Genomic DNA, 25,030 nt, shown 5'->3' on the forward strand with positions numbered 1-25,030 from the left:
TTCTGAGTCTTTACCTGCTGCTGAAGACTTGGGTTAGTAACAGGGAAGAGACTGTTTTGTTTTTAAGAAAAACAAGTCATTCAGCTCTACGGGGTATCTGAACATGCTAACTGACCTGCTAACTCAATAATGTGTATCTAACCAATGTGATTGCGAGAGAAGGTCGGAACAACTGACACTGAAACAAGGTGATTTTTCAGTGTCCCCGTTTCAATCTTCAGAATTACTATCCCTGTTTCTCAATGGCGTGGATATAGTGTTTCCCCGAAGATAAGACCTAGCCGGACCGTCAGCTGTAATGCGTCTTTTGGAGCAAAAATTAATATTAATTATAGTAAAATAAGACTGGGTCGTATATAATATAATGTAATGCCAGGTCTTTTTTTTTGCTCCAAAAGATGCATTAGAGCTGATGGTCCGGCTAGGTCTTATTTTCGGGGAAACACGGTAGCTGAAGGTAAAATTACTAGTTTTATTGAAGAATCATCAGTGAGACTTACTAAAGTCGTGGGTCCTCCTGGGAAAGTTGAGCCCTGGGAGACTGAGATCCACCCCTCACCTCAGCAGGTCACTGGCGATGGGTGCCGCTGTGGGACCTCAGGGTCCTCCTCTGTGTGTGGGACAGTTGCGGTAAACTGCTCTTTTTCAGCTCTAAAGTTCTGTGTTTTTATTATTCTGATGTTTTCAATCTGTGTTTTCTATCTGTAAAGTTAAACTCAAATGAGTTAAGAAAGTTAATGAGAAAAAAGGAAGATTATTTCTTACTGGTTAAAAATACCTGTTTTGTTGACTTTAGTATCTTAAATTATGACCTTTTTCAAAAAGTCATTTTATAAAGGATTAAGTTTGACTCCAGATTAGTTTATTTTTGACTCTTAACAGCTGTTGACGTTATTTCTTTGCCAGTGAAGTTGAGAAAGGCATGTTGAGATCCCTGCCTGTGTTTCCCCTGTTACATATTTACACATGGGAGTTTCTTAGAAATGCCTGAGGACGAGGACAGTGTAGATTGTGTTGTTAGAAGGAGTGCGCGTCATTGTTTCCTAAAGGGAAAACAAAATTAAAGGAAGGTTTTCATTTTCACAGGAAAACATTTTCATTATTGGACTAACTTCAGTCTTTGTAATATAAATTTAAAAGAGTTTTAAAAAAACCAAACCAGCCGGCTGATGCCTCCTTTTTGGTGAAAAGTGAATTGTGAGTGACATAACCTTAGGAGAAGGAATGAAAATAAATGTTTTACAAGCTGTCTGCAAGATACAGTCTTTTACAGTAGTTTCTCTAGCAAGCGATCTGAAAAGGCATCGAGCTGTAGCCGGTTCTGCCTTTGTCTCTTGGTAGGAGGTATTCTCCCTTGGCCACCTGTGCTGTGCTGGCTCCCGGAAGGCCAGGGTCTCAGTGTGCACTTGGTCCCCAGGTGCCCCGCCTTGAGACTGTGTCAGTGTGAATCTGAGACGTCTGGATGCTCCGAAGTGGCCTCTAATCATTCAGTAGAACTTGTTTTGTTTGGGCTTATCTAATAGAAGACAGTAGTTGCAGTTGTTATTTACATTGTGTCTCTTAGTGGGGCAGCTCCTTTATTCTACTTACAGAAATTAGAAGCTAAGATGGCCCTTAATGTTTGCTGAGGTCCACTTAAAAGAGGCTCTCATAACTTTTGTCCAAAGTAGCAGCATGTGGAGATTAAGAAATACTAAGCCTCAAAAATGACTGTCTTTCTGTCACAGGTGTTTAAGGACAATTGCTGCAAGAGAGAGATTCTGGCTCTTCAGATATATTGTAGGAATGAAAGTCGAGGCTGTGCCGACCAGTTGACACTGGGACACTTGCTGGTAAGTGCTGCAGTGACATGAGTCACTGGTCTGTACAATGTGGCACCTGAAGACCGTGCTTACATTAATCCTGCAAAACACAACCAAATATGAAAGCCATCGCAGCCACTTGGGCATGAAATGTTGTTTTTTATGACATCATTAGCGGAATTGTCAAATGGTTTTTAAACACCCCCAGCCTGTTCCAAATAGAAAGAAATCTGATGTGAATTTTAATTTTGGAAGGCCCACTGAAACCTTTTCTTTTTTTCACCCTGAAATTGCACGTAACTGCCTATATTTCTTTGATTAGTATCATTTTATCCTGAAAGGATATTTGAATTAGAATAAAATAAAATTCTTAGCAGATAACCATTAATTTATCAAGGAAGAAAAGTTGCCTTTAATTCTTCAAAAGCACTATAGTTTGAGTAAACACTAAATAGAGTGAAATTCAGTGTCTCTTGATACATCTGTCACTCTTCTCTGTGAAAAACTGGTCGTATAGCTGCAGATAGAAACATTTCTGTAGGATTTTAATTGTGTAGAGGCTGAAATCTGGTATTTCAGATTGAATTGTTTTGCCGATGAAGAACTTTGAATTGTTGGTCTTACAGGTGCACTTGAAGAATGATTGCCAGTTTGAAGAACTGCCGTGTGTTCGTGCTGACTGCAAAGAAAGAGTCTTGAGAAAAGACCTGCGTGATCACGTGGAGAAGGCCTGTAAATACCGCGAGGCCACATGCAGTCACTGCAAAAGTCAAGTTCCAATGATCACGTTGCAGGTGCAGTATTGTCTTGTGTCACCTGCCTTCTGCTCAATCCAGGTGTTGTTTGTCCTTTTAAATGACTCTTCTAACAGGAACAAAGAGAAAAGACAGGAATAAAGAGCAATTTTCATTTGACTGTTAAAGAGTTAAGCTTTATATGTTTTACCCATTTTGATTTATGTAGTTAGCATTTTCCATTGCCTTGATGGGTGCCAAAAAAACGAAGACAAATTATTCAAAAAAAGGTAGTGTTTGTCCCTTGTACCGGGGAATGGCATCAAAATGTCATTGGATGGGTTCATTTTTTTACAGCTCTGTGATTACCATCACCGCAACAGAGTATTAGTTTATCCTGCAGTGTTAAAGTGCAGCTGTCTGTCTGTCAGGGAGAGATGAGAATGTAACATTTTTTCCATACCTCAATTATTTTGGCGCAGTTCGATATTGTACGCATGTTAGAATCAGATCACTTATCTATAAATTAAAGAGAGAGATGTTGAGGGTAGAGGACAAACTTTAAAAACAATCAATGGTATAATATTAAATAATATTGAGTGTCAACTGTAATTGAAAAAAAAAATCAATGGTATGGTAACCCTCAAAAATGTGTCCATTTGTTGAACAAATATTTACTGAGTACCTCCTGTGTGCTGGGATCGGAGGGTTTAATGGTGAAGGTCACCGTCCAGTGGAAAAGATGATAATAGGCGGACGTAATGTGGGCCAGTGATTTGTACCATGAAGAGTAAGCATCAGGGCAGGGCGTGATGAGGCGGCCTCTGAGGCGGTGAGCCACCGACGCGGAGGGAACAGCGACCGAACGTTCAGACTGAGATAGAACTAACTTGGCAGGTGGGTTTTAGGAGCCGTGAGACGCCAGTGTGTTCCATGCGTGGAACACAGGCTGGATGCACAGGGGGTGACAGGCAGACTCGAGGGTCGGGATGATGTCAGAGTTCCTGGGGCGCTGCTCTGGCAGGTGTCACTGGTAGACAGGGTTCGGGGGCGTGGAGGCGAGGCACAGTGTTGGCCTAGACAGGGAGAGGGAGGGATACGGGTACATTTCGAAGGTAAAAGCTGTGGGATTACCTGGTGTCTCGAGTGTGGAGTGTGAGTTAAGGATGGCACGCGGTGTCTGTAACTAGCACAGCTGAGTGAGCCGGAGTGTCCTCCCGAGGTGGGGCTCCATGGAGGGCAACAGGCCGGGGGAGAGCGGGTGGTTTGGGCTGCACATAGGTGTCAGTAGGTGGTCCTCGCAGCCATGGACTGGAGCGAGTGGAAAGGAGAGCCAGTCAGAGAACAGAGGCCTGGGCGCACGAATGCTGACAGATTGCTAAGAAGGGCCCTCCAGCAGAGGGGCCGATGTGGGGAGGGGAGAGGGGTGTCCCAGGGCAGGGAGCTGGAGGGCCGGCTGGGGCAGCTGTGCCAAGACGCTGCACACAAGGCCTGGGAGTTGCCCTCTGGACGTGGCAGGATGACGACTGGTGGGGTCACCGGATGGGAGGGGACTCGGGAAGTGCAGCCAGGGCTTGAGGGCCGAATTCCATATCCTAGAGCACTTACTGACTAAATCTAGGAGAGGTTTTTTACTTTTCAGTATGAAATTCGATAGACTCCTTATCATCTCCATGCTTACCTTACTTTGTATGATTTCCTGTGCCTGTGACTTCTTCCGTTGCGAAATCTTTCTCCTGAATGATTCTAGATGTGTTCAGTTATTAAGAACTTTGAAGAACTGTGCTTCCCTCTGAGGAAGAGCAGTAGCGTTTGTCATAGTTGGATAATTCCTTCAGACCTTAACGTTAGTATGTTGCTGTCAAAGTTACACTTTGCTTCTTGCAAAAATCAGTTGCCTTTATTTGCAGAATAGAATCCAGGAATTAATTTTCACTTGAGAAAGACTTGTAGAGCGTGTCTACATATAAGTAATTGGCTCTGAACTCCAGACGAGGCTGTGAAGAGACCAGTTTTCAATAACAGCACAGCATATGGATCCACGAGACTTGCGTTGAGTGCCTGTCGGGCACCAGCCACTGAGCTAGTTGCTGGGGATGCACAAGACGTGAAGTACAGTCTCTCCCCTCATCTCACTACCTGGTGAGGGAGCCATTGTATGTGGGAAGCGCTGTAGCTGTGGGGGAAAGAAGCACCATGAGGAAGGGCCAGCTCACTTAGCCCAGTGTGGTCACAGAGATCTTTGGCGCACAGGTGGCATTTGATTTGATCTGGGTCTTCAGTTTGTCAGCTGCGGAAGAGGCAGAGAGACACAAAATGATAATCAGGAAGTTTGGGCCCTGAGCTTTGCAAATAAATGTTCCTTATAAAGCTTATTACGCTCTAGTGAAGGAAACTTTTCAAACTATTTTAATGATGTTGACATCAGAATGTACCTTAAGGCGTATGTTATTCTCTGTCAGGCCTGTAATAATTATTTAAGGCACGTCACTGCTTGTGCATGCTCCCCGGATTCTCAGTCCTTTACACTAGCAGGTCAGTTGCACGTTTACTTCCTTGCACACCAAAGAAGATTCTATGACTTGGCCTGGTCCTCCTGGCCCATCAGTGGCATGACTTGATTCCCAAGTCTTGCCCTTTGATCTCTAATACACTTAGTCCCATCCTTTCAGGCCTTAAGTTTATTTTTAGAAAGAGCAGTCGTCTAACTTAACTTAGGCAGACATGAAACCCCAGGTCACCCTGACTTTCCTGCATTTCCTATGTTTTGTGTTGTCAGTACATCAAATGCTGATAAGATACAGATTGATAAAGTGTTGAAATTTTGGACCATTGCACTTCATGTGATAATTTCTTTTTTATGTTTTAACTGTGGTATTGACATTGTATCAGCTGTTTTCAAGTTGGTCAGCATAATTTAAAGTGTCAGGAAAAATCTCTTTCACATTTAGTCTAGAAATTATTATTGGTCTCTTTAAACAATTTTGTTAATTTGTGAGAAGTCAGAATTGCAAAGATCTCATTTTACGGGAAAATGTACACATTGTACTGGGAGTCTGCGTAGTACAGCCACTTGGAAAACAAGTTGGCAGTATTTTGTAGGTTGCGCATTCATGTGCTCAGTTAATTAGCAGCTCCTCTCCTGGACATGTGAAGAACTGTCACACGTACACACCACGACATACAGTCACATGTAACCAGAATGGCACAAATCTGGAAACGTCCGACATCCATCAGCTGTGGTGGACCCAGTGGACTGTGTGATACGGCAGGGACAGTTGTGTGGCAGTGTGGTTACACGTGGTGAAAGGAGGGCCTGCAGCCTGCACAGCACGTGGTTAGCCTGAAGCTATTGGGGCAGGTCTCAGGCGGCTCCCAGGGTAGGAGTCTGTTAGTAAAAGTCAAAAGCAATCAAAACAAAACAGTATTTTGTCTGGCACAAGTATATGTGTCATGAAACTTTTTAAGCAAAAGGAGTAGAGACACAAAATTCAGGTTTGTGGTTTCGGTGGGTCCTCCTTGGGGGAGAGTGGAGATGAGGTCGGAGGGGAGCACACGGGTAGATGGAAGTTATGAGCTACTTCTGGTCCCTGATGGGTGTTCACTCTGTCGTTCTACTTTATGGCTCCCGTGTGTCTCGTCTGTGTATGTATCAAAGTTAACATTTCATTTTATAGACAGGACTAGTTTTATTTATATACAAAGAGTTCTTACATAGCAATAGATCAGCAGTTTTTAAAATGAGTATACTCTTTTCCGGTGGCTGCTGGAACGAGGTACCACAAAGTTGGTGGCTTAAAACAACAGAAATTTATTATCTCCCAGTTTTGGAGGCTAGAAATCGAAAACTGAGGTGTCGTCAGGGCTGTGCTCCCTCAGAAGGCTTCAGACAAGAGCGTTTCTTAGCTCTCCCAGCTCCTGGTGGATGGCGCTCACTCCCTGTCGTGGCGCTCCCCGTGGTGGCGCTCCCCGTGGTGGCGCTCCCCGTGGTGGCGCTCCCCGTGGTGGCGCTCATGGGCTCGCAGCTGTATTGCCCCAGTCTGCTTCCATGTTCGTGGGCCTGTCTTCCTGCTGAGTGTCCTCTCTTACAGGGACCCGTCATTAGATGTGGGTCCCGCCCTAATCTGCTGTAGCCTCATCGTAACTAACTACATCTGCAAGCCCCTATTTCCAGATAAGGTCACATTGTGAGATGTGAAATGTGTGTGTGTGTGTGTGTGTGTGTGTGTGTGTGTATTGTGTGGAGGGGAGTCACTGTTCAACACACTACAGAGGGCAAAAGCCATGAAAAGGCAACTCATAGGAAATATAAATAATAAACATAAAACATATGCTGAACCACCACTATTAAAGAATTGCAAATGGCACCCATTGCCTTCTTCACCCATCACTGTCTGATAGGATTGACGGGCGTAGAAGCACACATACAGTTAGGAGGGGGGTGCGTGGGGTCATGGGAGGGCCGTCTGGCAATATCTATCAAAATCCCATTTGAAATACCTGTACTTTTGGTACCCAACAAAGCCTGCTTCGAGAAGTTTATTGTTCAGATATCCTTGCGCAGATCTGCAGAGATACACGTAGAGCGAGATTGACTGGCCTGGCCCTGCTGCCCCCAGCCTCACCTCCCACCATTGCCAGCTCTGTCCTCCCCAGATCACAACCCCCGCCCCTCGCTTCACCCTCAGAGCTCCCCTCCTGAGCCCTGGTGCCCCTTACTCCCTCCAGGGTGATTGTCTGTCTGTCCGCGTTCCTAGCAGTCTCGTTGGCTGGCCCCAGCACCTGTGCGCGCCCAACCTGAGCGTTACAACAGGATCAAGGGCAGGTTCAGGGAGGAGGTGGAGCACCTGTGGAGCACGAGCTGGCAGGACTGAGTCATCCCTCCCAGGCTGTGAGGGAGGTCTGCCCACTCCTGCCTGGGACAGACAGGACAGAGGTGAAGTCGCTTGTCCCCGGTTTCTCATTGAAGGAGACAGAAAGCCTTGACCCTGGCACCTGGGAACTCTGGGATTCTGAGCGTACCAAGCAGAATGGAAAGCGGTGTCCGTCTGGGGAGGCCTGCTGGTCAGACTCAGTGCAGTCGAGCTCCTTCGAAGGAGGCCTGAACAGCCGGGGACTGGCCCTCAGTGGGCCTCCCTGTGCTGCAGACCCACTGTGCACTGATAGACAGGAACTTAAAAATACGCCCAAGAAAGCTGAGTGCGGTGCCAGCTGCCGGCCTCCTCAGAGGAGAGGAGCGTCCTCGCATAGGCCGCCGTTGACCTGGGCTCCCACGCCTGCTGTCAGACGGAGACACCAGCGAGTGTTTCCCCCGGTATTCAAGTTAGCCTAACTGGGCATCCAGAGAGAATCTGAAAACCACATGAGAATCGGAAGTGCCCTGGGGCCACAGAAGATGCATTGCCACGTTTTCTTCTGTTTAGCGATGCTTCCTCAAGCCTGTCCTCCCTCAGCCGTGTTGTCAGCAGCTACACCTGTGGCTCCGCCTGCAGCCGTCTCTCCCCAGTGGCACTTGGTCGCATGTCTGAGTGCTCTCCAGGGCCCCGGTGTTTGCTGTGCTTGCCCTACGGTGCTTGCGGACAGGTGCCCGTGGTACTGAGCTGAACAGTCACCCTCATCCAGGCCCTGTGAAGTTCAATTTGTGCCATCCAGAGAAGGGCTAAACCAGAATTGATCCGCTTTTTCCACACTGAAGATAATCTAGATAAGATCTCAGGGCAGTCACTGAAATACTCAGTAGATCACACTGTTTTCAGGTATTTGAGATGCATCATTTCCAGGCTCCAAACAGAGGCCAAAGGAAACTGGTTCTCTCCAACCAGCAAAGGCTGGACACCGGCCCGAGCCCCAGCCCCCCACACACCACCTGTGCTGTGAGTGAGGGCCGAGCTGGCCTGAGCTCGCGTGTCCAGGCAGCACCGGCACAGAGGGCTGCTGCTAAAAGGGGGCTGCTGCTAAGATACCATCTCCGGTGGACGCCACTTTCACTAGTCACCTGAACTTGTCAGATTTGAGTAGATCTTCTGAGATGCCTTATTTTTCAGTACTCAAGCTTTTAATGTAAGGACTCATCCAGATGTAACGTCAGTGTCGTGACTCGGGGGCAGTAACTGAGCAGAGAGCTTCCTTTGTGTCCACTTGGGGAACCTGGGGTCGGGTAGGATCTTAAGGAAGACGAGTTGTATGTGTCAAAGTTGACAACACTTTCTTTTTCTCCTCCAGAAACACGAAGACACTGAGTGTCCCTGCGTGGTGGTGTCCTGCCCTCATAAGTGCAGTGTCCAGACGCTTCTGAGGAGCGAGGTGAGGGCGTGGCCGGGGCCTGGTCAGGAGTTGGCGGTGTCTTCAGGACTAGCGTGCCATAGACGCCACTTTTCCCTCACTAGCTGAAATTGAAGGTTTTCGTAGATCACGATAGTGATGTGTATAGTAGAAAAACAACGAAAAACTTCATGCTATTTTTGGGAGTCAGAAATTTCAGAAGCAAACATTAAAAGCTACAAGGTGGTAAACTTAAGAATTGAGAAAATGGAATCACTTAACAATGCAAGCAAAAGTGACCCTTTTTACGTTCTAAAAAAGCTCTTTTTAAATCTGTAAAACAGGAATTAACTATAAGATTATCTCAAGAAAATTAATTCAGAGATACTCCAGAACCCTTCTGGTCACAGATGGCGTGTGGGATTGGCAGGTGGGCACAGGGGCTGCCAGAGAGCTACCTGAGTGGCCTCCCTCAAAGGCCATGCATCTCACACCCTCCCCCGGCACGTTTTCTCTAAGGCAGGTAAATTTTGCATTAACTTCATTTGATCAGGATATATCCAGATGGAAAAATTCCGAGGATTCTTAATGTTTTTACATCAGATCCTGACCTGGAGCCCCTCTGGTTGCTGTTTCGGGCGCCATCTGGGACTCCCATAGGCTCGGTGGTTGCATGCGACCCCTGCTCCCCCGACTGGACCTCTCTCTTGTCCTGGGTGCTCTGATCTAAGGAGCCTGCTCACCTCAGCCTTTTTCAACAGCCTGGAATTTTACCACTGGATATTGGGCAGAGGATCGGTCCCTCATGTCCCCACTGAGTGAGCCTAGGGCTAGCGACACAGGGTGCCGAGAGGACCCCAAGAGCCACTCTCCCTCGAGGTGTGTTCTCCCAGAAGTTGACTATGCCGGGCGAGGGCAGGCTCACCTGGTGACAGTGGTTCCTGGGCCTGAACGTGCCTCTGGGCACAGCCCCGAAAGACATTAGCTAATTTCTGCCTGGAAAGGCCCTCCGTTAAAGTGCGTCACTGTGCAGTCTGTACACTCGCCTAAACCTTTACTTACTCAGGGCTGTCTGAAGCAGGGACAGAAGCTGCTGCCATTTTGCCTCTACGGTATTTTTATTTTAAAGATCTTTAAACCTGCATTTATCTTGGGTTTCTGGTGAAAGGTGTTACTGGTCTGTAAATTGTTCTTATCCCTGTGCCATAGCACCTGTAAGCTCTGTAAGGCTCTGGGAGCAATGACGATGAAGCGAATTAGGAACAAGTGCGAGCCTGAGTTTATAGCAGGGCGCTGAAAGTCACATCAGACCACTGTGTCCCGGTTTTAACATTAGAAGTGTTGGCTGATTAGATCCACGATTGTGTTGATGGCCCTGGAGGAACATGTTTTAACAGTTTTTAATTGACGTTACTGCACACCCGGCCTCGGCCGTGTTTCTGTGCCAGTCACCTGAAATGTACCTTTTCAGCACTTCCCTCCAGGTGCAGGTCTGAGCTTCCAGTCCGGGCTCAGAGGAACAGCAGGTGTGCTGGGTGGCGAGAGGTGTGGCCACGTGGCCACCCTGGCTCAGGGACCTTCCCAGAGCTTGGCCTTGGCAGCAGTCGGGTGGGTCCCCCCACCCACCCCGTCAACACTGGCTCTGCTCTGTAGCGGTCGCAGCAGTCCACCCTCCTCTCTGTCCTAAATTCTGACCTAAAGGGAAAGGCCTGTCTTTGTCTTGGTAGAACAAGGAGAAGTTGTGGGAACCAGCTGCACCGCCACAATGACACACCCGTGAGCCTCTGGGGTGCGTGTGCACTGACACACAGGAAAAACGTTCCCAGGGCCGCCGCGCCCACACACCCGCTTTCCTAATTCAGGGTCTAATTGTCCCTATAAAGATCTGTCCCTAGAGTTTCCTGATGAGAATTTCTTCAATAAAAGAAGAAACTAACTTTAAATTGTATCAGCCTGAAGCATAACACTGTGTCTTCCAAATGCGGGCGGTTCATCCCCTTTCTTCCTGAGGGGGCGTCCTAAGTGGTTTTTATTTGATGGTTTGCCAACATGTAAGCTGCACAAAGGGGTTTTTCCTTGCGAGATGAGTTGTCCTCTCCCAATTCCTCCTCATTTTCTCCCATCAGTTAGAGGTGACAGTATTAAGATTCATGTTGTTAGAATGACCTTAGAGGCCTTTGAAGCTGCGTGAACTTCTGGCCATGCAGAGGGAAAACAGTCTTTTAGAAGAAGGAAGCTCATCTCCAGTTATCTTGAGTATTGAGTGTAACGGTACATTGTGTAAGCTTGCGTGGGAAATATATTTACTTTTGTGTACTGTATATTAGGTGTGTGACCCAGTTGCATCCCGAATGCTTTCTATTTTTTGTGTTTCATGCAATTTTTGTTTATAGTGTTTAAATGTACATTTCAGTTTATGTTTTCTTCCTTTCTTTTTTTAATTCTGGCACTGCAGAAGCATGTCACATTTTGAACAATTTGTTCTAAAGAAACTGCAAGTTTAAGAAATGTTACAGTAAATGTATTTCTGTATATTGGTGTATATATGTGTATACACGTGATGGTACTGTATATTTACTGCATGAGTCTAGGAAGCAGATGAGATGTACACACCTGTAGCTGTAAACACCATTCGTAATAGTACAACCCAGATGCTATCTGTGCCCTTAATATGTTTGAACATTTTCATGCAAACGTTTGTGCCACAACTCACGTCTCTTTCCCGTTGCAGTTGAGTGCACACTTGTCAGAGTGTGTCAATGCCCCCAGCACCTGTAGTTTTAAGCGCTATGGCTGCGTTTTTCAGGTCAGTATCCGACATTTGTCCTTCCCAGTCACTGACATTCTGCCATGAGAGAAAGTTATATTAACATTGTAACATGCAAGTTCTGGACTTTTAGTCTTCGTCATGGAACCGAGTTACCCTGTTGCATGGTGACGAAAGCCGCATGCAGCAGACACGGGGGCTCGCGTTCCCTTCCGGTGGTGGTTTGAGACTTCAGATAGACACCTGTGCTGAGAAGGAAGTCGGCACGTTATAGGAGAACGACTACAGCGGAAACCAGCTAGAGAGAGACACACAGTCAGAACTGACGTTTGGTGGGTTATGGAAGCTTCAGCTGTTACTCGAGTATAAGTCAAACAAGCCAGACATGGTTCTAGCGGTGTGTGCGCATCAGCACGCAGCTGTGAGGGTCACACACGTGTGTGTCCATGAATACATTTCACATACAAGCCACACCTTCCACGAGAACATTGTGGAGAGGACGTCCCCATCACTGCCACACCTGTGCTGTGAGAGACCTGTTTCTGGCTTTTTGTGTATTTTTTTAAACACGTCTGAGATGGCTAGTGAATTTGAACTGAGTTTTCATTTAAATGTATGTCTTACTCTTAAAACTATCAAAAGACAGTATATATTACAGTGAAAGTATTTCATATTTAATTTTAATGGATTATCAGGACATTATTATGAAATCCGTAAAGAGATACTGGCATCTCAGTTATTTTCTTGAAAGTAAAAAGCCTACGAAGGAGAATGACTGTAGCTCCCTTTGCTCCAGTCTCTTAAGGAGACTGAGCCCTCACCACTGTTATGTCGTATGTAGTATCATTCATTCTGTGTTTGTATATGTATATGTTGATACGTAGCAACTCTTATATCAGCATATATATATGAATATTCTATGTACAGAGTATATGTTTTGGAGATCATGAAAATGCTTCCTGTGGCTTCTGAATTTTCCAGTATCAAAACAAATTACATTTTCATACCAATTATTTCCTTAAATACGTGAAGTACTATTTCCTGTGCTTGTTACTGACTCTCAGATGGTCTACATCTTATGTACTCTGTAGATTGTTTATGTTTTGTATGTAACTTTCCAAATATACTTCGAATAGTGAGGAAGAATACATTTTCTCATCCAGCGTATTTCTCTAATAAGTTAATATTTTAGTGAATTATTTAGAATCCTACTCTGATTATATACGTTCACTAGAGTACTGTAACAGTAGCTAGCTGTTACTGCAGGTTTCTAAACATTTTCCACTTATATTTTCAATGAAAAAATATATAAAAACAAAAATGATGTCCAAAATTTAATTTCTTGCTATATTACAAGTGTGAAACGTAGACAAGAAAGCACTTAACAAGAGGCAGGAGGAATGAAGCGCATTAACTTGAGACTAGAATCGAGTGTCTGAGCTGCTGTGCTTTTGCCAGCCTCCTGAGCCACACGCAGTAGAGTGGGGGCCGCAGAGCAGGACCTTGTGAGACTTGGAGAGCCCCTGTCTACTTTACCTGGACTGGTCTGCCCTCTTCCTGTTTAGTACTGGCTTTAGGTCACCTGTTTGTCCCCTGTGCTCTGGGATGCCATTGGCTTAACGCGCTGCGTCTTTGTTCTCGCAGGGGACAAACCAGCAGATAAAGGCCCATGAGGCCAGCTCCGCAGTACAGCACGTCAACCTGCTCAAAGAGTGGAGCAACTCTCTAGAGAAAAAGGTATGACATACCATTTTCTGCTCTTGGTGCTTTTTCATCATGTCTTCAAATTATTCAAAGAAGAAAACCTTTTCTGTAGTTACCATGTTTCCCCAAAAATAAGACCAGGTCTTATATTAATTCTTGCTCTAAAAGACGCATTAGGGCTTATGTTCAGGGGATGTCATCCTGAAAAACCATGCTGGGGCTTTTTTTCCGGTTAGGTCTTATTTTGGGGGAAATACAGTATTAATGGTTTGGAGTAAAAGAAGCAGCATCAAAGAAGAGATTGTCAAAAAAGTAAATTCTCTTTGCGTGATCTTGTGCTTATAAATGAGGGTGTTCGTTTTCGTTTGTTCTATTAACTCTGCGGTGCTTTTTGAAAAAATAAATCACAGTGTGGTTATCTTAGCATTGAACTAGAACAGGGATCATCAAATTTCCAAACCTCCCCCACTCATCTTTTTGTAAATAAAGTTTTCCTGGGACGCAGCCAGGCTGGTTCATTCCCGCGCTGCCCATGCCTGCTTTCTGCGCCACGGCAGCTGAGTTTGCATTGAGACGGAAACTGTGTGGAGTGCACGGCCCAGAGTAGTTCTCTGGCTCTTTACAGGAACAGTTTGCCCACCCCCGAACGGGAAGGTTACCGCGTTCATTAAATGCCCCACTGTTCTTTGTCTTTCCTAAGAGATAAGAAAGGAAAGACATCCGTGTCACTGGTGTCCCTGTTGGTTTCTGAGCTGACACTGTGTGGGACCTGGGCACTGAGCAGGCCTGCTTCCCAGACGGACTGGTCCTCCTCCGGCTTCTCTTCCCTCCGGAGGCCTGGCCGCGGGCTGGTTCGTGGTCGCAGCGTAAAGGCAAAAAGCTCTGAGGCTGATAGAGGAGTTACTATAGGCGCTCTCATCGTGGCTTATTTACAAAAATAAAAACTTAACTCCATACCCAACAAACGCCTACTGAGAACTTGCAGTGGGGGTGGCGGCACTGAGCTGCGTGAGCGCATTGGTGGGGATTGGTGCCTGTTCTGTAAAGACGCGATTCAGTTCTCATAGATTTACTCAGCTGGGACCCGGGTTATTTGGTTCATCTGTAACAGAAAACAAATGTTTGAGTTGGTCCAGAAAGACTGATCACGGTCAATCTATAGGAAAACCGTTTTGTGAAATCGGGACTTAAAAACACCCTTACACATCGTGTATCTTAGAAAAGCTTAATGCAAAGGGAGATGTAGTGTGCTCCCCGAAACAGGCAGGGGTGCAGGTATCTCAGGAGGGCGAGGGGTCCCTGTTGCCATCTGCTGTGTGGTTATGCTGCGTTGCTCGGAAACATACCTGCCAGGTAGACTGTCTCATGCCTGACGTCCTCCTGACTAACAAGTGGCAGCTGGGATCTGTGGGCATAGGGCTTGGGTTCTTTGATCAACACATAAATAAAGTAATTTTAAATAAGGGAAGCCCCTAAATAGTGTAATAGGGTATGATGTGTGTTCATGAATGTGAGATACTTATGCTCATCAAGTAGCTTGATTTGTTGCAGAAAAAATTGTCGTTTCTGGAGCTATTATTGAAATTTTTATCAAGCAGGTTGGCATGTGTGCATGGTCTCTCTTTTGGGGTGTGAGAATAGAGAGCCTAAGAATTGTGTCCATGGTGGACAGATGGGAATGAGTGGGTTGTAACTTCAGAAGAGGCAGGGACAGGACTGAGTGGCACAAGGTCCCGTGTGCATTAGTGCGAGGTGGCACGTGCAGACATCTGTGGGCATTTGAGACATTATATTGTAGGAAGGACAGTCCAATTGTACTGAGCAAAAAGCCCGGGGACATTGTGAGTTTTGTATTCCTTAGTAGTTACGTGTTTGTTCTAAAATAAAACAGACTGTGATTGTGTCCAAAGGTGCTGCTGCCTGAGCAGCTGGAGCGAAGAAAGCAAATCTGTCTTTAGGCTGGTTATTCTTAAGGGACAACGTCAGGAATCAGGTCTTAACCACTCCCGGGTGTGTCCTGAGATGCCCTTGGTTCATCACCTCGGTGACGTCACCACAGTCCTCAGGTGACATCTTCATCCAGCATGAACACACAGTGACTCCTAGATGGCAGCTGCACCCACACACGGACACACATCTGTGGGTAGAGGGAGCCTTCCCGAGGGCCCAGTGCCCATTGCAGAAGCTTGTGAGAGGAAGCCTTGTAGGAATTGCCCTTGAACTCCTCACCCCTGGCTCTTAGACCAGTGTAAATTGGTTCTTGGGAGCTAATTACTTAGCAGAAAGGGAGTCTGAAAAAGTCAGGGCTTGTACCTGCTCCAGCAGCAGGCCGTCCCTCAGACGGACGCAGCACTGCAGGTGAGTGTGTGAGCTTTTGGGAGGTCTTCTGGGGGGCAGATCTGGCACACTCTGCAGCTCCGTCCTGCCCTAAGGGTTGACTGAAGTACGTGTGTGATTTTTATTCCCACCAGGCTTTCTCATTATGTTGGGAGAGCTTCTCAAAGTGCAGGGGAAGACCATTGGCGGATGTGAAATAATTTAGTGGGTTGCAACTAGCATTTGTTAAAGTAAATTAGAATAAAATAGAAAATATCAGGGTGCATTGTAAGTGATCAGAGCAAGTACGGTTTTGTGACACTTGCTTTTTGGGTACACGTGCGCTCGCATGACAAATGGGGTAAGATGTAAGAATGTGTTTCCTACTGTGTTTCCTGGTCAAAGAGCCTCTCTGGAAAGAGGTTTACTAGTTTTCAGCAGAAACTTTAAAAAGCATCCCCTTCATTTGGAAATTCAGTCTGTGGCTGCACTTGCCTCACTGTGTTTAGTTAGTGGGAGAGATTCGGAGAAAAGCACTTGGTGGGCCCACTGTTAAATGATCAGGACTGCCATCGCCTGTGTGAGGGGGTTTCCTTTTCTTTTTCTGGAACTCCTTCCAGGGAACTAATAGAAGGACTATGTTGTGAAATTTGAAATACTATCATAATTGTTATTAATTAAAGCCACTTTTTGTTTGCCTAATTGAAGAATTTCTTTTTTAGGTTTCCTTGCTGCAGAATGAAAGTGTAGAAAAAAACAAGAGCATACAAAGTTTGCACAATCAGATATGTAGCTTTGAAATTGAAATTGAGAGACAAAAGGAAATGCTTCGAAATAATGAATCCAAAATACTTCATTTACAGGTAAGAAGTTCACAGCTATGGCTGGGTCAGAGGGTAGAGCAGGAACACGCCTGTGTCTCCTTCAGGACGTCCCCGAGACACGTTTGAGCAGGAGCCCTGACCTTTGTCAGGGGCGGCATGTTTTTCTTGCTTTAGTGCAGGCTGGGGACAGGCGCCTGGGTGGCTCCGCCCTGGGCAGCTGCAGGCCTGCCCTTTCCTCCTCACCTTTACCCTGGACAGCAGGCCCCACCCGTCTGCACCTTTGATTCACTGTTGGTGAAATAAGACTTCAAACCGTAATTTTTAAAATTAGCTGTTTTTATCATTATTTAAGATTTCATATTGTTCATAAGTAGTTATGTATAAAGTTTCACTTCCTGAAGTGAAGTGAAGCCAAACAATCTTGTTCTGAGTTTCCTAGTGACGCACATACATACTTGATTTCACCATCATGCTGCAGAGGTGTCTGCAGACAAACACCTAAACCTGGGCAGCTGTGGGGAGGGGCGGCTTTGTGAGCAGGTACGATTCAGAGGTGGCGCCTCGTGTCTGCTGTCCACACAGGCCTTTCGTAGGTATTTTCAGGGCATTATTTGTTATACTGTCATTTGTCATCGTAACCCCACATGTGTCACACACACCCACAGAAGAATCACTGCTCTGTCGCCAAAATGGTTTTTAGTGCTTGTACTTAACGGTGTGGTGTGTTTCCTAAATGACCTGCAGGAGAAAATGTCCCTTGTAGCCCAGAGTGACGGCGTCTCCGATGGTGCCTGTCTCTCCTTTTAACATTGGACACTGGTCTTAGTCCTTGAATTACATAGGGATTTATTAAATTAATCTTATTTGTATTAAACTCTGTGGTTGTCCAAAGATGAGGAAAAACACAATGAAACATTAGATCGTATTAGAAAAGCTACGAGTCACTACTGTTGAACAAGCCAAAAATGTACCACATCGTGTAAAACAGCAGTGAGCGTCCTGCGGGAAGTGCCCGGCATGTTGCTGAGGCTGCGGAGACATTGGTCAGACCTCCAGACACAGGCCTGTCCCCACCACGTGGCCCTGCTCACCTGCACCACCCCCTCCCGTTCCTCCCGGGTGCAGTTCCAGCCGTGGAAATGTAGCTGCATGTGTCACCTGAGGCTCGAGAAGCGCATGGAAAGGCCAGGGGAATCACCACTTGTTAACACCAACAGCAGAAGAAAGGAGGGATAAATAGTGGGTCCCCTGAGAACAAAAACATTCGAATATGTGTCCTGAGGTCAGAGATGCAGCAGCCGGAACCTTGGACACCTCACCGCACTGGCCTCCTCTCCTCCACCTCACCCTCTTCAGTGTGAGCAGCTTGAATTAGTTTGCTTTTTTATGGCGCTTAATCGTTCCATGGTGTGTGATTTATATATAAAACTCTTGTGATTAAGTAAGAGATCTAAGAAAGAAAGGGGGACCCAAGTTGCTAGAGCCCTGAGTGGTGAGGCCGACAGCGAGAGCAGTTGGCCCCCAGTAACGAGTGGGGCTCACCACTTCCCTCTCCACAGGAAGGAGAGAGAAGGGACATAGGTCATATTTAAAGAAAGGGCCTCGAATCATCGAGAGGCACAACTCACGATTTCCTTATGTGCAGGAACGAGACAGAGACTAGGACCTGTGAGGGTGGTTAACCTGTTCCCCAGGGCGCTTGGCATAGAATTGCAACCAGCTGGGTGATTTTATGGAAGATGAACTGTAGTTTAACCTTTGACAACACTGAGGGGTGGCCAGCATTTGGCTGGTAAAGAGAAAAATTCTGGACTCATCTTTCAGTGAAAGATTGAAAGCCCCTGTGGCCTAGATGCCTGCCCACGCTCGCTGTGACACACTTTCTCTCCAGACCCTTCTCCACCTCTTGAACCCAGCCTGGCTCAGACACGCACCTCTCATTATTTCGTTTCTCATATTAAAACCCTTCCAAATGCCCAGACAAGAATTTGTCGTAAGTGCTGCACTGTGGCCCAGAAAACCTTGTCTGACTGTTTCACCTTTCTGACTTGGCCACCCTCTCCGCAGCACAGTGAAATGGGACTTTTTCTCCCCAACCCCCTTTCCTGAGTCAGGCCCCAGGTGTCAAGTGTAAATGCCACCTCCTCCAGGAAGCCTGCCCACCCCCGCCCTCCTCGGTGCTCCCCCAGCCTTGTGCATTGGACCACCTGGGCGAAAACAGCCATGTCGCTGTCTGTCATCTTCCTGGTTCGATTCTCCAGCAGACCCTATTCCTGAAGACAGCGGAGTACATATGAGTGAGTGAGGGCAGACAGGGAAGCAGTCAGACAGTTACAGGAAGTGGGAGTTAAGAGGGTTTGCCTTTGCCGGTCCAGGAGGGTAGTTTCTTAATGTTCTCCTTTCTAAAGAACCTATTTTTCTTAATGTTAGCTCAATGCCCGTGTCCCATTGTTAGTAGGAACCAGATGGACTGGTGGCGGTTGCAGTCGGTGGCTCTGCAGGACTGACGCGCAGCCGTGCTCTGTCCCCATGTCCCTGTAGCTTGACCTATGAGCGCCACCTACATCATCTCATTAGGACAATGTTTGGTCTCCAGGTCCCACTGACCAAATGATACAGAGTGACAGAAAGAGAAACAGTGATTTAAGCCCTAAAGTGCGCAGTACAGGAGACAGAGAAATCAATGCTCTGAAAGCAGGTCTTTCAAGTAGAATTATTTACGTAGTGTGCAACCTGTGCCCTTCAGCTCAGCTCCTGGATGCTTTTTTCTAATAAAACCCCACACGTGCACTTAAGATTCACTTTTATGGAAACACTCGTGTGGCTGAGTATAGACTGCTCTTCAGGAATGCTGCTCTTTGCTGTGTTTTGCAGAGAAAGCTTGATTTGAATGAGCATTCTGCCTTGAAACTACCGTTTATACAAATGGAAGGTCTATTTAAAAATAGCACGTTTTCCCTTGTGTGCGTGTGAGTGCCCTCTGCCCCTGCACCCTCACGCTGATTCCGTGTCCCTGCCTGTGGTCAGGGCCTTGCTGTCGGCTCAGTAGCCCTTATTGTTTGAGGTGACCACGCACCTTCATGCCATGGCACCTTCATGCCATGGTCACCAGTCTTGGGAAGGAGACAGCTCAGTGTCATCTTTTTTCTTTCTTTGTTTTTTACCTTGGGGGCATGAGGCTTTAGAAGTGACGGGTGGCTTTGTCTTGGACTCACTCCTGGGTCCTCCAAGTCACCAAAAGCCTCTCTCAGCACAGTCGCTGAGTATTTCAGGTTTCATTAACTTTCCTTTCGTCCTCACCAGTATCCACATTAGCTGAGCTGATCATTTTAGCAGGGAGAGCGCCTGACAACAATGACACACATTCATTAGAGACGCTTTGGGGGTTTGGATGTTCATTAACTTCCATAGTATTGTCCCTGGAAAATAAACGTTGTGAACTAATTAACTAGGCCTCTAGCCATAAGTGTTTAAAAATAAAGTGACATCACACAGGGGTGTTCTTTAGAGAAATCATCTTTGCTTTTTAAATGTTATCTCCTATCAGACTTTCCTGGAAAGAAGAAGACGATTAGCACTGTGCTTTTACTCAAAAAAAGTAACCCCGACCTACCATGTTTGTTCTTTCGTGGTTCTGAACACCCAGCAAAGGTGCTGAAACCTAACTGTTTAAAAATAGGCTTCCAAAAGGAGAAGTGCACTGGGCAGGCCCCCCGGGGCTTCCCCGAGCAGGCGCCTGAGCTGCCTGAGCTGCAGCGCAGCCGTCACTCCACAGCCTCACCCGGGACTAAACTGCCCGGCTTCCTGGAGCTCTGTTTCAAAAATGCAAATTCTATGTAGAAGTGAAAACCCTTTAGGTCCCAGCCCCTCCAGCCTTGGGCCAGACAGCCAAGTAGGAGGCCCACATTGTTTGACCCCTGCTGATGACGCGAACCTTTGGGAACGAAGGCTTTCAGATAGCGCTGACAGGTGACCCCAACATCCTGAACTTGAGACCCTAGGAAAGAGTGATACAGGGGCTGCCGGCCCTATAGTTAGTGGGGTGAGGGCTCTCTGTGCCTCGGTCCTCTCCTCTGGGAAGTCGGGGTCCTTGGTACCTGTATCCCCTGAGATCCATGAGGGCATCACACAAGATGCCCGTGTGAGAGCACGCGAGGGCTGCCGGGCTGGCTCGCCGGACGCTGAGGTGACTGACTGCTCTGTTGCTAAGTAGCCGGTATTTGATGGTGATGGCTCAGCGTTTTCAGAGTTCTAACTGTGTTTTGCCTTTTGATCCTTTGATTTGGAAGCGAGTGATAGACAGCCAAGCCGAGAAACTGAAAGAGCTGGACAAAGAGATCCGCCCCTTCCGGCAGAACTGGGAGGAGGCAGACAGCATGAAGAGCAGCGTGGAGTCTCTCCAGAACCGGGTGACGGAGCTGGAAAGTGTGGACAAAAGCGCAGGGCAGGCAGCTCGGAACACAGGTGAGGGCGGACGGGACCTGGGCGGTGACGTGTCTTAGACCACTCCCGGGACCCCAGGGTGGGGCTGTGGCCTGAGCTCCTGTGGTAGGTAGCACACTGGGCAGTCTGTCTAGTCACAGGTCAGCCGTGTGCAGAGGTGACCTTCCTGCTGACAGCGACGGTTCCCACCAAGACCTGTCCCCCCCACGTGAGGCCAGCATGGTAGAGAGTGGGCGCAGGGTGGACACCAGGTAGAGGGCAGGGCCTGCTGGTTGGGGTGCCCCCAGCCATGCTTGTGACGGCCCAGGGAGCGGGAGGTGACACACAGGCAAGGCCCAGGTGTCTGGTACCTAGAAGCGTTCTGAGCCTGCAGTTCTGGGGAATGAACGAGTACTCTGCAGGTTTGCATGGAAAGGATGCATGGTGACAGGACCAAGGATTGTCCCGGTCTGCATGGGGTTGGGTGTGGCCGGCAAGGATGTGGAGTGGAAAGAGCAGCAGCTGACACTCAGACGGGGCACAGATGAGCCCGAGCTGGAGCGCGGACGGCGGCCATCCCTGTCCCTGTGGGGCTCGGGGGCGATGTAGGTCGGCTCCCATCGCAGACCCTGCAGTGGAGGGCCCGCAGGTGTCATCCCAGCAGCCGGTGGCCCTGTGTATTGGGGGGATGCGTGTGTGTGTGGGGTTCAGTGCGGGGACCTGGGGCCTGTGGCAGGACGGACGTCTCCGTGGCATTTGTCCTCCTCCAGCCAGTAGCCACAGTGACTTCTTGGTGTTTGGTTCAAAGGCCGGTGGGGGTGGCTTCTGGGCCTTTCTGACCCTGCTGACCGCTCCGTCTCCACCCACCCGAGCTAGGCCTGCTGGAGTCCCAGCTGAGCCGGCATGACCAGATGCTCAGCGTGCACGACATCCGCCTGGCAGACATGGACCTGCGCTTCCAGGTCCTAGAGACCGCCAGCTACAACGGGGTACTCATTTGGAAGATCCGCGACTACAAGCGGCGGAAGCAGGAGGCCGTCATGGGGAAGACGCTGTCCCTGTACAGCCAGCCCTTCTACACCGGCTACTTCGGCTATAAAATGTGTGCCCGGGTCTACCTGAACGGCGATGGCATGGGCAAGGGGACGCACTTGTCACTGTTTTTTGTCATCATGCGTGGAGAATATGACGCTCTGCTTCCGTGGCCCTTCAAGCAGAAAGTGACGCTCATGCTGATGGATCAGGGGTCCTCTCGGCGGCACTTAGGAGACGCGTTTAAGCCAGACCCCAACAGCAGCAGCTTCAAGAAACCCACTGGGGAGATGAATATCGCCTCCGGCTGCCCAGTCTTTGTGGCCCAAACTGTGCTAGAAAATGGGACGTATATTAAAGATGATACCATTTTTATTAAAGTCATAGTGGATACTTCGGACCTGCCTGACCCCTGACCAGTCACTGGGGAGGTGGATTGAGCAGAAGGCAACTCCTCTCGGGGGTTTGAACCGCTGTCTCCACCGAGGTCCTCGCGCTCAGAAAAGGACCTTGTGGAGCGGAGGAAGTGGCAGAAGGCGGCCGCAGGCCGTTGGGAGGAGACGTGTGAGGACGTTCCCTAATAGACTAGAAACACTTCACTGAAGAATTATTTATCCTTCAACGAGATAAATACTGCTGTCAGAGAAGGTTTTCATTTTCATTTTTAAAGGTTTAATTAATTAAGATGAAAAACATATATGCTAAAGAACCATGATTTTTCTTCCTTAAACTTGAACACCAAAAAGAAACACACACGCGCACACACACACACACACACACACACGCACACACACACACGCACACACATATGGGGATAGCTGGACATGTCGGCATGTTAAGTAAAAGAAGAATTTATGAAATAATGCAATTCTGATATATTCATTCTAAAATTCAAGAGTGCAATCTTGTTTCAAATATAGTATATTGTCTATTTTTAAGGCCTCATCTGGTCTCTGTTTTAATAATTTGTTTGTCAGAAGACCCTGAAGTACACCTAGGTCTTTTTTGAAAGTCTCTAAATTCAGAATCATTTTTTAATTTGAAGTTCTAAGATAATTGTTACTGCAAACATTTTATTTTAAAACGTTGATAGACTTATATTTCTTGGAAGAAAATGTAAAATATCAAACACTGGTTATCACTTGTGATAGGAAAGAGAATATCCAATCTGTTGTTATTTCTCGTTAGAAATGTAAACCTTCAATATCTGTCGTAGTTAATGACACTACTGCAAAATTACTATGAAAGGAAAATTGCTCATGGATGCTGTGCATCATTTTCAGATTTATAATTGTTTTCACCCTAAACTAGGGCATTAGTTGAACTTTGGAGTTCTAAACAAAATCCTGTAGGTTTTTAACATTCTGCCCCATGTGTTCAGACAAGCTGTCGATTGCTGACAACACCGACCGTCAGTGTCCAGTGTCCGGGGGTGGGCAGGTGACTTGTGCTGGAGGAGGCCACAGCAGACGTCTCTTCATTCTGTCATGTTGCTGCATTCTGTGAACGATCTCTGAAAGCGACATCTGCGCATGAGATGGTGGCATAGTGTACATGTGCCTTAGACGTGACATGCTGCTTCTCGACCCGAGCTTTGTGTTCACTGTAATTCTAGGACGTGGTAGTGTAACCAGACTGCTCTCTCGACCACTAGCTCTGTCTGTCGGGCTCTCAGACAGCCCCGCACCTGCTAAGGGAGCAGGCTCCATCCTCAGCTTCTGGGGCCTCCACCGCTTAATTGTCACAGACTCCAAATCTCTAGGCCCCCAAAGCCAGCCGCTTGGTCCCACCCACCGAGGCAGGAGTGGAGCAGAAGCTGCACCTCTCCGTGTCCCCACCCGGGCCCGGGGAGCCCACACCACTCAAAGCAGAACCCTCTGAGCATTCCAGAGACCGCCGCTCTGGGGCTGCCGGGCTGACCCACAGGCCCCGCCACTCCCTGGGGAAGGGTGGTGTTGGGGCCCGTAGGCCCAGCCTGCGCCTGCCCAGCGGCCTTTTCTCAACTCACTGTTTACCTTCTCTCAATGGTCCAACTGTGATTCGCAGCCGGAGCCCTGCGTGCTGTGCCCCTCTGCTATGCACCGTGCTTCCTGGGTGCTCTAACCACTGATGGGTGCTACACGTGATGGGTGCTTCTTAGGCACGGCCAGTGCGCGCCCCACCGCCTCTGCCACTCATCCACAAGACGCGCCCACACTCGGCCAGCTGGGCTGCGCCCCTCGGACTGCCTGCTGGGCTCCCCTGTGGGCGTGGGGACGGCTGGGTTGGTGCCTGGTGGCCCACCGTGTCTCTGGTGCTGCCATCTGCCCTGGGTGTGCCTTCACCCCAGTGCCTGCTGGAAGTACCCTCCTCTCACACGCCGTCCCCAGCTTCCATAAGTGACCTCTTGGGTTCCAAGCACCTGCCAGGCCCTTCGGCAGGGACAGTGCTCAGCTGTCTCCACCTCCTCTCCTTTCTCCACTCCCAGCGTGGCCTGGAGGGCGCAGCAGTCATCTGTCTGCCCACTCAGGAGTCGTATGTCCCCACTCAGAGGAAGGACTTCCTGCAGGTGCTGTGGGACCACTGTTCCCTCGGAGGTGTCCCGACCTCCTCCAGACCTCCCCCTGGGCTCCCCCCTGCACACCCGGAGGAGGGAGGCTGTCCCTGCCTGGCCTCAGGTGGCTTCCTGGGGGCAGGGCTTACCGACAGGGGCATCCCTGCAACTTCCTCCCCCTTCACTAAAAGTACGGACAATATTAACAGATTTAGGATAAGCAACATCTTGGTGTGGTTAAAAAAAAAAAGAAAAGAAAAAGAAAACTTCTTTCCCGTCCTTCCCAGATTAAAGTCCTGTTGGGGTGGCCGCCTGGGAGCACCCGTCCCTTGGTGGGGGCTTGTCCAGACCTGGTTCTGGTGGGAGATGACTGGCCCTCCTGCCTCGCCCGAGGAGCCCGTAGGACGCAGCTTCAGTAGCGGGCACCGTCCCCTGGGCTGAGGCTGTGACATGGTGGTAGCATCATCCTATGGCCTGAACAGAGTTGGTGGCACTCAGGTCGTACACCGTGTGGCCGTTGGGTGCACTTGGCCCCCTGGATGCCTGGGGTGGGGGCCTGCTGGACGCCCTCTGGGGCTCCCCGGCCTGACCGCCTGTCCTGGAGCCCACGCTCCCCTCCTGCCTCATGGGGTCCT

The 25,030-nt window shown here is 48.2% G+C and overlaps 1 protein-coding gene across 3 annotated transcripts in view; it reads left to right on the plus strand.

The window, feature by feature from the left end:
- The window catches only part of TRAF3 (TNF receptor associated factor 3), a 105,387-nt gene extending 80,726 nt beyond the window's left edge, over positions 1-24,661 (plus strand). For 2 of the 3 annotated variants that reach the window (XM_074326892.2, XM_074326891.2), the window contains 8 exons: positions 1,728-1,832; positions 2,429-2,596; positions 8,759-8,839; positions 11,529-11,603; positions 13,209-13,301; positions 16,307-16,447; positions 20,698-20,872; positions 21,707-24,661. In XM_074326892.2, the coding sequence (XP_074182993.1) occupies positions 1,728-1,832; positions 2,429-2,596; positions 8,759-8,839; positions 11,529-11,603; positions 13,209-13,301; positions 16,307-16,447; positions 20,698-20,872; positions 21,707-22,278 (1,410 nt within the window). In that variant the 3' untranslated portion in view covers positions 22,279-24,661. The remainder of the gene's footprint in view (positions 1-1,727; positions 1,833-2,428; positions 2,597-8,758; positions 8,840-11,528; positions 11,604-13,208; positions 13,302-16,306; positions 16,448-20,697; positions 20,873-21,706) is intronic. The other variant, XM_074326893.2, reaches the window with a different exon arrangement.
- The last annotated feature ends 369 nt before the right edge of the window (positions 24,662-25,030 follow it).

The sequence above is a fragment of the Rhinolophus sinicus genome, chromosome 3 (assembly GCF_057876585.1).
Source record: "Rhinolophus sinicus isolate RSI-liver-muscle chromosome 3, RSI-T2T, whole genome shotgun sequence".
Classification (NCBI taxonomy): Eukaryota; Metazoa; Chordata; class Mammalia; order Chiroptera; family Rhinolophidae; genus Rhinolophus; species Rhinolophus sinicus.